The sequence below is a fragment of the Anolis sagrei genome, chromosome 4 (genome assembly GCF_037176765.1).
Source record: "Anolis sagrei isolate rAnoSag1 chromosome 4, rAnoSag1.mat, whole genome shotgun sequence".
NCBI lineage: Eukaryota > Metazoa > Chordata > Lepidosauria > Squamata > Dactyloidae > Anolis > Anolis sagrei.
The window spans coordinates 192,715,923-192,729,543 of record NC_090024.1 but is presented as its reverse complement, the minus strand read 5'-3'; the positions used below and the strand labels follow the sequence as shown (position 1 = coordinate 192,729,543).

At 42.0% G+C, this 13,621-nt stretch overlaps 1 protein-coding gene and 1 pseudogene across 1 annotated transcript; one reads left to right on the top strand and one right to left on the bottom strand.

The window, feature by feature from the left end:
* On the top strand, nucleotides 1-4,471 carry PPP1R15B (protein phosphatase 1 regulatory subunit 15B). Its single transcript, XM_060772982.2, has 2 exons — nucleotides 1-1,553; nucleotides 4,235-4,471. Exons 1-2 carry the CDS (start codon nucleotides 300-302, stop codon nucleotides 4,433-4,435), a joined length of 1,455 nt encoding a protein of 484 aa, XP_060628965.2. The 5' UTR covers nucleotides 1-299; the 3' UTR covers nucleotides 4,436-4,471.
* Nucleotides 4,472-11,991: 7,520 nt separating this feature from the next.
* LOC132773643 (general transcription factor IIH subunit 3 pseudogene) lies at nucleotides 11,992-13,200 on the bottom strand (annotated as a pseudogene).
* Between the last annotated feature and the right edge of the window lie 421 nt (nucleotides 13,201-13,621).

Sequence of the window (13,621 nt, the reverse complement as noted above, 5' to 3'; positions counted from 1 at the left end):
AAAGCTTCTCTTTTCTGGCTCACCCTCTCCCCCGCCGGCTCGATCAGAGGGAGCGCGTGCGTGCGTGCGTGCGTGCGTCAAGAGGGGCGCGCGGAGTCTCCCAGCCCAACCGCTTTCCCTGCCGCGCCGCCATTTTGTTCCTCTTCCCTCAACAGCCTCGAAGGGGCCTTCCTAAGGTTTGACTGAGGAAAAAAGATGGCCCGGCCCAACCTGAAGGGAGGCTACCGCGTCTTTCGGAACCCGCGACACCTTCCAGGCTGGGAGAAGCGACCGCAGGGCTAGAAAAACTTGAGGTAGGAATGGAGCCGAGGAGGGAGTCGGAGTCGACATGCCCTGGCTTGGGGCCTTGCCCGCCGCCCTCGTTGCTGCCGCCGCCGCCTCCTCCTCCTCAGCCCGGCGAGGCGCCGTTTTCCCTGCTGAGGCTCTTCTTGCAGCTGCTGCATCGCCTCCTGCCCAGCCCGGCCATTCCCCTTCTCTGGCTCCAGGCCGAGGCCCAGACCTCGGTGCCGGCGTGGGAGGCGCCCGGCCTGGCCCCCCTCTTGGCCGCCCACCACGAACTGCGCGCGGTCTCCTCCGCCTCCTTCGACAGGAGCGCGCAGCCTGGCCCCTTGAAGGCCCCCTGGGGGGAAACCATCGACGAGGCCGCCTGCCTGCGCGCCAAGTTCCCCAGCCTCTTGGAGCGGGTGCATTTGAAGGGCCCTCCCGCCGCTCTCGACTCGCCAGATCCCGACTACGGCTACCACAGTTTGGAGGTCGAGGAGACACCGACACAGCCTGATTCTTGGAATACAAACGCCGCTGAGGTCGAGGAGTGTGGCCAGGAATCGCAGGAAGACCGTGTTGAAGGGAGTCCCTGCCAGGAGGGATTGTCTGAGCTCGAGTCCTGCTGCGATGATGAAGACTCTGACATAGAACAAGATCTACCTGTTGAGGCCCGGCCTGCCTGTAGTAACAAACTCATTGATTACATCCTGGGGGGCGCTTGTAGTGAGGAGGAAGAAGAAGAGGAAGATTGGGATAGCGGGGAGGAGGAAGAAGAAGAAGATGATGGGTTTGATAGTGAAGGATCCCTCCCAGATTCCAATATCTGCAGCCAGGAGGGAGAAAGCCTTCACTTGTGGAACTCTTTCTGTAGCTTGGATCCTTACGACCTTGGAAACTTTACTGCCCCTATTCAGACTAGTGCACCAGAGATTAGGTCTTTCTCTGAGCCGCCTGAGGTAGAGGTGGCCGCAGATGACTCTTCCTCGTGGACAGAAAGTTCTTGTGAGGACGAGGAATGGGAGTGCGATGGCAGCATAGACGAATCGGCAAACTTGAAATTGTGGAACTCCTTCTGTAACCTGGGAGATCCCTATAACCCTCTCAATTTCACGGCCCAATTTCAGTCTGTGGAAAAGAAAGGGAGATGTGACTTGAAAGGGCCACCAGGCTCTCAAAGTAGCATCTTGTTCAGCTGTCAGGTCCATTTGCTTGATAAGAGCAATTCTGAAGCTACAGAGACTGTGAAGTGTGACATTATTTCTAGAGAAAAGTGTAAGAGGAAGAAAAAGGTAGGATTCGTATATGTTCATACTTAAGTCTGTAAGCACTGAATAACAGTAACTCTGTCCTGCTCAGTAGGCCTGCAGAATGGCTATTCATAGAAGAGAACCTGATGTTTTGCATACATATGATAAGATTTATAGTCTGATCAGTTACTTTATGCCAAATACTTAGCAACTTAACTTGGCATAATTACTTCATTGAAAATTATCCCAAAAAGGAAATAACTTTTTTCAGGACCAGGTTTGAAATATTTTTCAAATGTATTAAGGAATTGAAACAGAATAACTTGTACAGGACATTTTCAACACTGTGATGTTGTTGATTATGATGACAGGTAATAATACTTAAGTTGAATGCTTCCTATTCCTAGCACATCCTGCAAAGATGTTTGGATGTGAGATATCCATTTGAATGAAAGAAACAATACTAGAGCATGGCAAAACCAAAACAGATATTCCCACCCATGCTATCATTATATGATATCTACTTGTTGATTTTATTTAAAGAATTAATCAGAAGCAGGCTGCATGATTTCTGTATGAGTAATGAAGGTTGTGTCATTTGCCCTTTGGTCCTTTCAGCTTTTTCTGGGATAAAAGTCTCAATTCTATAACCTTGCTCTAATGTGAGGTTTTGTTCAGATATCCGGGGTATCTTCCACCTCCACCACTTAAGCAGCACTAAATTGAAAATGAGAGGGTCACTATAGTTTGGAAATAACATGAAGGCTCACAACAGCAAAAAGTAGAAGTGATTTTAAGTAGTATGTGATTGTGAGAAAGCTGTTCATTCTAACTGCTACTTTGACTAGCAGTACAAAAAGGTACAGTGACTTCTTACATGTCATTATGGAAGGTTTATGTGTTCGTATACGTTAAGCACGTAAGTGACTTTACTTCACTTACCTTAACTGTTTGATTGTTGAAACTCACAGTAGGATTTAAAGTAGGATATACATTATGTATAGTCCCGTTTGAAGCAGATGTTACTGCTTTGCAAAATGGTTAGAACAATGAGTCTGAACACTTGCATTCCACTCACTAGGTCTTCTCAGTCTTTTCTGTCACAAGGCAGACTTGACAAAACATGATTGGAGCTAATTTACCTAAAATTGTATGTGAACATCGTATCACACTGTTTGATCTAAAGGTTTTCTAATACAAAGCTTGGCCATAACAAGTTACTTTAAATTACATTTACCATTTACAGTTAGCAGCAAGTAGTCACTTAGGTGCGGGAGTGCAATAAATTTGTATTTCAAAAGTAATATGAGTAAGGAATTGTTATTGTACTGTGTAACAGGTAGTGGTTTCTAGTTTTTCAAAAAATACTTTTAAATGACATTCTTAGAAGAACTTAACACCAATTCTTGTATATTACATCTTATCATTCCAAATAAGTCTTCTATTATTATAAATAACAATAGGTAATTATCTAATGCTGTTTTGTCTAATGGAAACAAATTACTTCTACAAATAACTTTCCAAGCAGTACTCCTAACTGACAGATTTGCATTGTGTAATAGTTGATCTGCATCAACTAAACCTTTCTATTTAGAACTGAAATAGCTTACTAGTTCTTCTGAAAAGTTCGCATGTAGTTAGTGAACTTGTCTAGATTTGCATAGAGTGAACAAGCTTAAGATAGTAAAATTATGTCTTGAGAAATCTCTGGAGTTATAAATGTACACATTTCGGCATTAACTTCTCTGTAAACATTTTTATTTTCCCTACAAATTTCAATTGTGTATTGCTTTCTAGAGATGCACAGTAAACAAACAAAGAATGCTATGCAATATATACACAGTGTTACCTGACCTGTTAATGAAGCCCAGGAGGATACCTTAGAATGATGTAAAAGTCAAGAAAGAAGATAGCAGAGACAAACAGGCTGATGTAACTAGCATGTCCCTGTGCCATCTTTTTGTATGAAAGTAGTTATAAACTTTAGGGAGACTTGATGCTGTAAAATATAAAGTCTTGGCATACTTTAATCTGTAGACATACTTTGTTTGTTTGTTTGTTGTAAGCATAACCCATGTAATTTTTGTAACTGTATAACAGCATAAGAAATTCAGGTGTTAAACTCAAAAATGTAAAAGGGTCAAAAAACTATTTTGAACCTTTGTTAAGATTTGTGTTGTAAGTGACACATTATAAAGGAGTGAAGAAGGAAAGTAAGTAAAATAATAATAGTGTATTAAGTAGGAATCCCGTGTAGCGCAGTGGGTTAAAACATCATTCTGGCAGGACTGCTGACCAAAAGGTCTGTGCTTCAAATCTGGGGAGAGCGAATGGGCTGAGCTCCCTCTGTCAGCTCCAGCTCTCCATGCAGGGACATGAGAAAAGCCTCCCACAAGGATGCTAAAACATCAAACAGCTGGGCGGCCCCTGGGCAACATCCCAGCAGACGGCCAATTCTCTCACACCAGAAGTGACTCGCAGTTTCAAGTCACTCCTAACACAAAAAAGTGTATTAAGTAGAGGGGGCACTCCTCAAGTAACAGTAATCTGTTTATTATAATCTGTTATTAAAGCCTCACAGGCTCTTATGTATAGTTCTAATTCGTACTTTTAATGTCTTTAAACTGTATTGGAATCTTAATTACTTGGTGTGGGATATATCTCATACACTTGGTGTTATTTAAATATATGTTAATAATTTGATTTCCTTTTGTGTCTCATAGGTGACCTTCCTTGAAGAAGTTGTTGAGTATTATATAAGTAGTGAGGAAGATCGTAAAGGACCCTGGGAAGAACTTGCACGGGATGGGTGCCGATTCCTTAAAAGAATCCAGGAAACTGAAAATGCTATTGGATATTGCTTAACAATGGAACACAGGCAGCGAATATTTAACAGACTCCTGGAAAGAGCCAATATTTCCTAGCACCTTAATAAAATATAAAATTAAAAGGCTAACTCATTTTAGTGACACCTGTGAGCATAATATTAACAACTGTCAGCTGCCTTTTAAATGGGAAGGAGAAGTGATTTTAATGCTGCATCACAATGTTCTAGCAAGAAATATGCTGGGTGTAGTTGTTTGCAGCGTTAAAACAAATTCAACATATTTAATAGGTAATATGTTTCCTTCTGAAATCAAGAATATCAATTTTTGGAGAAGCCAGTCCAGAAATGCATCCTTGTGTATGTGTGCATGCCTGCTCTGTCTCATTTACAGAAAAAAAAATCTGAGTGCAGGCAGGCAGATAGGACTGGAATTTTGCACTTTTAAAACAGGAAGATATTTTTAAAGTATATTTATTGGGGTTGGAACCTAGCAATGAAGTTTTGGTTTAAAGTTTGAATATTGCTATCTGTTTTCTTGTTTGTTGAACTTGCCAACTGTAGAAACCAAATAACCTAATAGTTCTTATGATAGAATTCGTTTCTGTTCTAATTTTTAGCCTTATTGCAAAAGATCACTGTGTCTTTGCACTAAAATTGCAACATGCTGGGAGTTCAGACTGCCAAAAACATGATTAACAGTATAGTTTCCCCCCCTTTTAGCCATCTGTCAGACCAACAGCAAGTTGCACAGCATTCCCTTCTCAAAGGTGGTTTCCTGAAATTCTATAGCAGTTCCACTTGTTACCATTATTTTTAATCAAACTGTCTATGAGGTCAGTTTTTTGGATGTATAAAAACACACAATTGTTGATTTGGTTACAGGATATTCTCCTTAAACTATGGAAATTATTAGGCGTTCCAGGATTTACAATGCCAATAGTTTTACTGCTTTAAAAATCAGTATTAAAAATTGTTTCATAGCATAAGTGCTTGGAAAGATAATTCTGTAGTTAATCTTGAATGCATTCCAAGTTATGTTTTGTAGTTGATTTATCAAGAATGTTATTTTGGATTCCAAATAATTGTTTAAATGACAGATACATTGTTTAAAATAGTTTAACTTCAAAGTTGATATGTCAAATGAACAGCAAGTTACAATTGTTTTATTCAGTTTCCTATATATTTCATTTTCCTATAGCAAGCTGGAGTAACAGGAGCAGTTGAAAATCAGGCTATGATAAGATATAAAAATATTCTTCCAGTGGCACATTAAAAATATATCCAGGCATAGTTATTCTGGGCTTTCAGGTGGGGGGAGGGGTAATAAATAGTATTCTGAAATTCTCATTTTGATACAAGAATAAGCATGGAAGAAATGGGGCACATAAGTTAGCCTTCCTGAGTTTTGATAGGGTTATTTTGTTTCACAGAATGTTTAGTCTTAGATGATGGTATTGAATTATGTTGATATTCTGAGATGAACTGCTGTAGAACTTCATTTAATCATCTCGAAGACTATGGTCTTGTGTTGATACATAAGAACAAGTCATATTTGAGCTCAGTGCTAAAGTTGGATTGGGCTACAGAAATTATAGTAAGAACAGAAAATCTTTCCAGTCCCATGCTCTTTCAAGTATTGTCTTTTGTTAGCCATCTGCTGACTCCTTGGCTGAAAGAAAATTTGAAGTCATGAAAATAATACATACAATGATGGTGGACTTTTACATAATCTTTCTTTTTCCATAGAAATATTTAGTGGTGCTACACACAGTAGTGAAGGATGTCTCCTCAGTTTCATTAAAGTAGCAAAACACGAAAGCCTACTTCTAAAACTTTAAATCAGAACCATAATTATCAGAATTTTATTTTTATATCATTTTATGAAGAGAAAGGTAGATCCAGACAACCTTTCACTTTATACAAATTTAAATGGACTTGATTATATCTTATTGGATTTTTATATTTAAAATTATATTTCTGTATATAATAAAACAATTGAAAACTAATGTGTAAAATATAATAAAGAAATTTTGCAAGTTATTTTCAAATTATCTGGAAAAATAAGCCGCATCAAGACAGTATTGACATATAGCTGCTATGACAGATAGAAAATGTGACGATGAATTGTATATTGTTTAGGTAAAATATTTGGTGTGGTCAAACATGTGTTTGATTATATGATTTGATCTAAACACTTGTACACTGCATGTCAGAACAGTACTAAATCAGTTCTTGCATTCAAGACTGCATCTTATGTAATGATACTGATCATTGTTTGCTCAGTTATTTGCTGCCAAATTTTGGTAGTAAACCAACTTATTGATGTGTTAGGAGTGGCTTCTTAGTGAGTGTTGAAAGGCAGCCACAGAAAAGTACTTGGAAGCCATATAGCCCATAGACTCTGCTTAGTTTATCCTGATATAAACTTTTACAATAGTCCTTACTTTCCATTTGAGATCTGTTCGCACAACCTAGGTGTCTAGTCTAAATGTGTTGTGTCCAATAGTGCAGAGCTTTCAGTTTGCCTTTACTGACACATTTCTACATCTTTACAAGGCTTGCTTTGTTTGTGCTATTGCCTCTACAAATGAACTTTTGTTGGTAATTCTAACATCTAGATACAACTGGCTGATTTTTATTAGCAGTATACTATTAATTATTATCATTATTATTATTATTATTATTATTGTTAGTTACTTTACTCCCACGAATGGGACTAAAAACTATTACTATGTATTAGTTGTTTGTGCCAATACTTTGAGACAATGTTTTTCAGTACAACTACAGGATGATCCATAATCTCATGTTCTCTTAATCACACACACCATTGCTATTTTCCTAGACAAATGGCTGTATCGTGTAAGCACGTATGTGTGTGATGATTAATGAATAGTTCTGGTGAAATGCAGGAAGTGGAATATATGAGTTAAATCTCAGGAGTACATACATTATGCAGTTATGTTTATCAGACAGGCTTAAACAAAACTCCTTTCTGAGCATATAGTGAATGGCAAACTCAAGGGTTTTTTTAAATGTATAGTAGCCTAAGACTACAGATAAACAATGCTGGTTGTAGTAACTGGCCACTATAAATCTTAGTGGTGATGGATAGCTAAGAAGTATTAAGAACGTGTGATGAGACAAATGCATAAATTTTTTTGATAGGATTAGGATTGCCAGGTTGAAAATTGGAGCAGGTTCCTGTACTCTCTGATACTTGTGCAGAGAAGGGAATTTCAACAAGTCTTGCTTTTTGTGTAACTAGGTATAAAGCATCACCTTCTGAAATTCCTTCTACACAATCATTAAATATGGGAGCCTGTGAAGAGAGGAACTATCTGTAAAAGCTTAAGATGATGTGACCGAATGCAGAAAAATCTTGTAGCCCCAGAAGAGACAGAGAATGCAGTTGGTAGTATAAGCTTTTGTAAACTAGTACTTTCTCAAATGGGACTGAATGTTCTATTCAATAATGGATGGGGAGACTGGTTGTTCTTACCACATTGAACCCATTTATCAAAACCACCATAATAGAGATCGCCTTTAGACCTGAGTACCTGATCCAAGGAGGAATCTTGAAAGTAAAAGGGCAACATGTGTGGTGAGAGTACAAGGGTTGAAAATACAGGCAAATCTGGAGACGGTTTACATCACAGAGATCTCTAATTTTCATTCTAGCAACCCTGGATAAGACAGACAAGCATTCAGTGTGGCAAAGTCACTGCCCCCCAACAAATCCTGCCAAATAAACCTCACAATAGGTTTGCTTTGGGGTTGCCTTCAGTTGAAAATGACCTGATAGCACACAACAATAAAATGTACAGATTTTGATTTTTTTAGGAAAAGTTACAAAACAATTGTTAAAACAACATCATATCTCTGGCAAACTGTAAAAGGTTCAATGCAGCATACAGGTCAGTCAATAAATTATACCATTTACAGAGCCCTGGCTTCTAGATCATCAAATAGGATACAAATCTTCAGATTTGGGATCGGGAAGAAAAAAAATGAAAAGGCATGGATGCCATTTTTAAAGGATTGACAGAAATATCATTTTGACAATGTGAAGAGTCAGGATTCAAGGAAGTAAAATTACATGGCAAATGCTCCCTGATGGATATTCAGCAAAGAGGGATACCAGACTCTTCATGTCTGGCCTTCCCTTGTGCTTGGCAAAACACAGAAAAACTTGGAAATGTCACATTTGGATTGCAGTTCTCAGAACCTAATGCTTGTACCAGCTGAGGAAGACTGAACATTGGAAATGTTACCTGTTTTTAGACTTACTGCGACCCTAAACCTCCGCAGGGGTGGAGGACAAATTAAGATGGTCCGCCCTAGGAGACTGATGGATCCGGACGGATTCCTGAGGAATCTTAGGGTTCTTCCTGCCTTGGAGCCTGGCGATTCTATCGACGCCTTGGTAACTCTCTATAACGGGGAGATGGCCAGGGCGTTAGATACGATCGCACCCGAACGCCCCATCTCGTTGCGTCGTGACAGGCCATCTCCTTGGTTCACCGAGGAGCTGGCTGTGATGAAGCATACGAGAAGGGGGCTAGAGCGCAAATGGAGAAAATCTCGAGATGTGTCTGACCGAACACGGGCTGGAGCCTCTCTTAAGGCATACTCCGTGGCCATACGGGCGGCCAGGAAGTCATTCACGACCGCTCGTATAGCATCTGCAGCAAATAGATCATCGGAGCTGTTTCGGGTCGTGGGAGAACTCCTCCACCCACCTGCGGTGGAGGAGGTCCCCAACGACCCCGCAGCTCGGTGTCGCGATTTCGCACACCATTTTGCAGATAAAGTCGCCCAGATACGCCTCGAGCTCGACTCCAATTCCATCGCAGTACCAGAAGAGGTGACGGAGGCACCTGCTTGTCCAATTTTATGGGATTCTTTTAGGCTTGTTCTTCCTGAAACCGTGGAGGAGATCCTTGGGGCTGTGAGAGCGACCACCTCATCCCTGGACCCATGCCCATCTTGGCTCATTAAATCAGCCAGAGGGGGGTTGCTTGACTGGTTTGTACTGATTGTCAATGCATCGTTGGAGCAAGGAATTTTTCCATCTAATTTGAAGCAGGCCGTGGTTCGCCCACTTATCAAAAAAGCTTCCCTTGACTCCTCGGTGCTGAATAATTACAGGCCGATCTCCAACCTCCCCTTTTTGGGTAAGGTGCTGGAGAGGGTGGTCGCCTCTCAGCTCCAGGGTTTCCTAGACGATACCAACTACCTAGATCAGTCACAGTCTGGTTTCAGGCCTGGTCATGGCACCGAGACAGCCTTGGTCGCCTTGGTGGATGACCTCCGTAGAGAGCTGGACAGGGGGAGTGTGACCCTGCTGGTTCTCTTGGACATCTCAGCGGCTTTCGATACCATCGACCATGGTATCCTTCTGGGTCGTCTCTCCGGGATGGGCCTTGGGGGCACGGTTCTGTCGTGGCTCCAGTCCTTCCTGGAGGGACGAACTCAGATGGTGAAGCTGGGAGACGCCTGCTCTGACCCCTGGCCTTTGACCTGTGGGGTCCCGCAAGGCTCTATTTTGTCTCCCATGCTTTTTAACATCTACATGAAACCGCTGGGAGAGGTCATCCGGGGTTTTGGAGTTGGGTGCCATCTCTACGCGGATGACACACAACTCTACTACTCTTTTCCACCTAATTCCAAGGAGGCTTCTCAGGTGCTAGGTGAGTGCCTGGCCGCTGTGTCGATCTGGATGAGGAAGAACAAGCTGAAGATCAATCCCGATAAGACAGAGGTCCTCCTGGTCGATCGTAAACCGGATCGGGGTATAGGGTGGCTACCTGTGTTGGACGGGGTTACACTCCCCCTGAAGCCACAGGTCCGCAGTTTGGGTGTCCTCTTGGATTCTTCGCTTACACTTGAGGCTCAGGTGTCGGCGGTATCCGGGAGGGCCTTTGCGCAACTGAGACTTGTGCGCCAACTGCGACCATACTTCGTGAAGGCTGATCTGGCTGGGGTGGTCCATGCCTTGGTCACCTCTAGAATGGATTACTTCAATGCGCTCTACGTGGGGCTGCCCTTGAAGACGGCTCGGAAACTTCAATTGGTCCAGCGGGCAGCAGCCAGGATGCTAACCGGGGCTCATTATCAAGAGAGGTCTACCCCTCTGTTTAAGGAGCTCCATTGGCTGCCATTTATTTTCCGAGCCCAATTCAAGGTGCAGGTGCTTACCTACAAAGCCCTAAACGGTTTGGGACCACCCTACCTGCGTGACCGCATCACCATCTACGAACCCACACGCTCGTTACGGTCATCTGGAGAGGCCCTGCTCGTGATCCCACCCACGTCGCAAGCGCGCTTGGTGGGGACACGGGACAGGGCCTTTTCTGTGGCGGCCCCCCGACTTTGGAACGCCCTCCCAAAAGATCTCAGACAGGCCCCCACTCTAGCCGTTTTCAGAAGGAATTTAAAAACTTGGCTGTTCCGTTGTGCCTTCCCAGACTAGGAATCCCCACCCCAAGTCCTAGTAGCACCTTAGCATAACCAATTGTCGCTGCACACCGCACTTTTAACCCTACGTGCCTCCTGCCATTTCAGCACTTTTAACCCTTGTACCCCAGTGCGCCGGCCGAACCAGTTTTTAATAATGTCTTGATGTACTGCCATTGTCGTTATTTTGCTTATTGTTTGATTTGCTTAGTTATTGTGGAGTTATGTTATTTTGCTCATTGTTTGATTTGCTTTGTCATTGTGATGTTACGTTCTCTATTGTATTGTGTTTTGAGGCTTCGGCCTGTGTAAGCCGCATCGAGTCCTCCGGGAGATGCTAGCGGGGTACAAATAAAGTTAATAATAATAATAATAATAATTTGTATACAAGCAGGAAGAAAGGTTAAATCAGGAGTAGAAAAGCTTGTCAGTGTTAAGCCAGCATGGAATATTGAACTCCTTTCAATTCTCAGAACTGATTAAATTTGCATTACGTTCAACAACAGATGGTTCATTGTACCTGGAAAGGAGGTGCATAGCTGATTCTTCCTCTTAAAATTATCAAGGAGATATTAGAAGCAGAGTATCAGGAAGTATCTTAAGCCCTTCCACTGGAATCAATTTGGCTTGCACGATTGCGTTGGCACAGGTTTTGGCAGAGGAAGCCAACCATCGAAAGGAGCCTAAGAGCCAGCCAATCCAGATGCAGCTATCACTTTTGAGAAGGGGAAACAAAGAACTTAGAGTCATTGCTAACCACAATTGAAAAGCTTAACTCAAAGCAATCTAGATCCCAAAGTTTCTGCAGTCTTGAAATTGGGCTGTTTTCTCTATTAATTAACACAAGTGGGGCTTCTGTAGGACCTGCCCCCAGGAGCCCTTTACAAAATACTAGATTTCTACTTAAATAAATGGGACTTTCTTTTTGGAAGGAAGGCATCGTAGCTTAAATTATTTGACCTGTTCCGAATAGAGAAGTTGGTCTAAGGAAGTTCTCTTAGAGAAGCTTTACACTTCATTCTTGGGGCTGGAGAATCTTGTCTTCATGCCTTCGATAGCTGCAGTTGTGGGTTTGAGGCAGTTTAATCATGACTATATAACACAAGCTCTATCCCCTGTTGCTTGAGCAGACTGGTGGCACTCGTCTTTATGCCGTTGTTCAGAAATGTTTAGCACTCTGTTGGAATACAGGTCTCTTCTTTTCGGACATCATATAAACACCCCAGCTATGATCTCAGCTGGGAAATTGCACATCGAAAGAAACAGGCATGAGCGATGCTCTTATATGGCTAATTTCAGCTTCTTTTTCTTATTTTTTATGATAGCTGGCAGTGAAATCTTGAAGGCAGTCTTGCAAGTGGTGCAAATCGGACTGAAGTTGCAGAATATTGACAAACACACCGAGCAGATGTAACCAACTTCAATGAGATTCCTATGGCAGAAGCAAGCTGCCCTGTAGTCCACATGAACACGGGGTGGGAGGATGAGTTGGGATTGTTGGTCATGATCAGGGAGAAATACCCACAACAAATATTGCAGAAGTGATGGCTTATGTGGGACTTTCAAGTAAATACCCCCAGTGATATCACAAGCCTGCTGCAAGATCCCTGAATCAGACTCCAAAACACAGGAATCGATCAAAATATTTATAAAGTTCATATACTGCAGTGCACTGTCTTCAGCAGCTTTTATGACCAATATCCTGGATTTAATTTCTTGGCTGGCTGATTCCGTTTTGGTCACCCTGTGAATATAGCATAATGCTTTCGCAAGGGATCCGGCTAGCAATGTTTCTGCCTGTTGCCATTCAAGTCCGTTGATCATCAGATCCTTTATCTCCTCCGCAATTGCTTCATTTATAGTTAATAACTCATACTTTCCATCCTTGCTACCATACATATTAGTTTCTCCAGCCTCACCAAAGATATCGATAACTGCCCAGCACTTTCCAGGATACAGGAAACGGCTTTCATGTATATGACTGGCTATAACAGCAAGCTTGTTGTTGCGGTTCATAAACAAGTGTGAGTTTCCCAGCACCATGCTCGCATCAAGGCATTTTGACAATGTAAGCTTTGATCCTCTCAACGCCTGCTTTCCCCACCAGATCGGATTAGCGTCTACTACTATGACTAAGAGATTCAGCTCATCATCGCCACTCATTGCGCTCGGCAGCAGGAAGGAGCGCAGTGGTCCCAGTGGCCGGGGAGTGACCAGTTTTGAATAATGACTGATCACATTGTTGCCATCACTTGTCAATCAAATACTGCCATATTTTCCTCCCCTGCAGCATAAATGCTCTTGTTTTCACTAGCTGGTAGGAGTTGTATATTTTAAGAAAACCTCCATGTTCTTAACTTATCATCACTTGAATTTAACCATGATAGTCCACTGGCTTATTCAACTTACAAACCTGATGAAGAAAGGAAGGGTAATCCTTATTATCTCATTATTATATGTACAGTTCAGATTCAACCTGTGGGGTACTAGTAGGATGTAGTTGGATTCTTCAGCAAACCCTAGAAACCTGATGTTCGATACACCGTGCTAATATACAAACTACTGGTTGTGTACCATGGGAAGTTTTTAAATCCAACTATTTCAGCATTTTACCTGATTTGATTGTAAAAACAGCAAAAGTCATTCAAGATTGACTGGAGCAAACTTACTAGTTGAGTGATTGGAGCGGTCTCCTCTCTGCTTATTCTACTTGGTCGTTATATCCATTATCAAACCTGTAATAATTTTTCTAATTTTCCTTTGAGCACCTCCAACAGACAGGCTAAATTTATTGATATACATGCCTGATCATTTACATCTCCTAATG

Coding starts and splice junctions, on each gene's coding strand:
- PPP1R15B (XM_060772982.2), top strand. CDS start 300: ATGGAGCCGAGGAGGGAGTCGGAGTCGACATGCCCTGGCTTGGGGCCT. Junction 1,554..4,234: donor AGTGTAAGAGGAAGAAAAAG/GTAGGATTCGTA, acceptor TGTGTCTCATAG/GTGACCTTCCTTGAAGAAGT.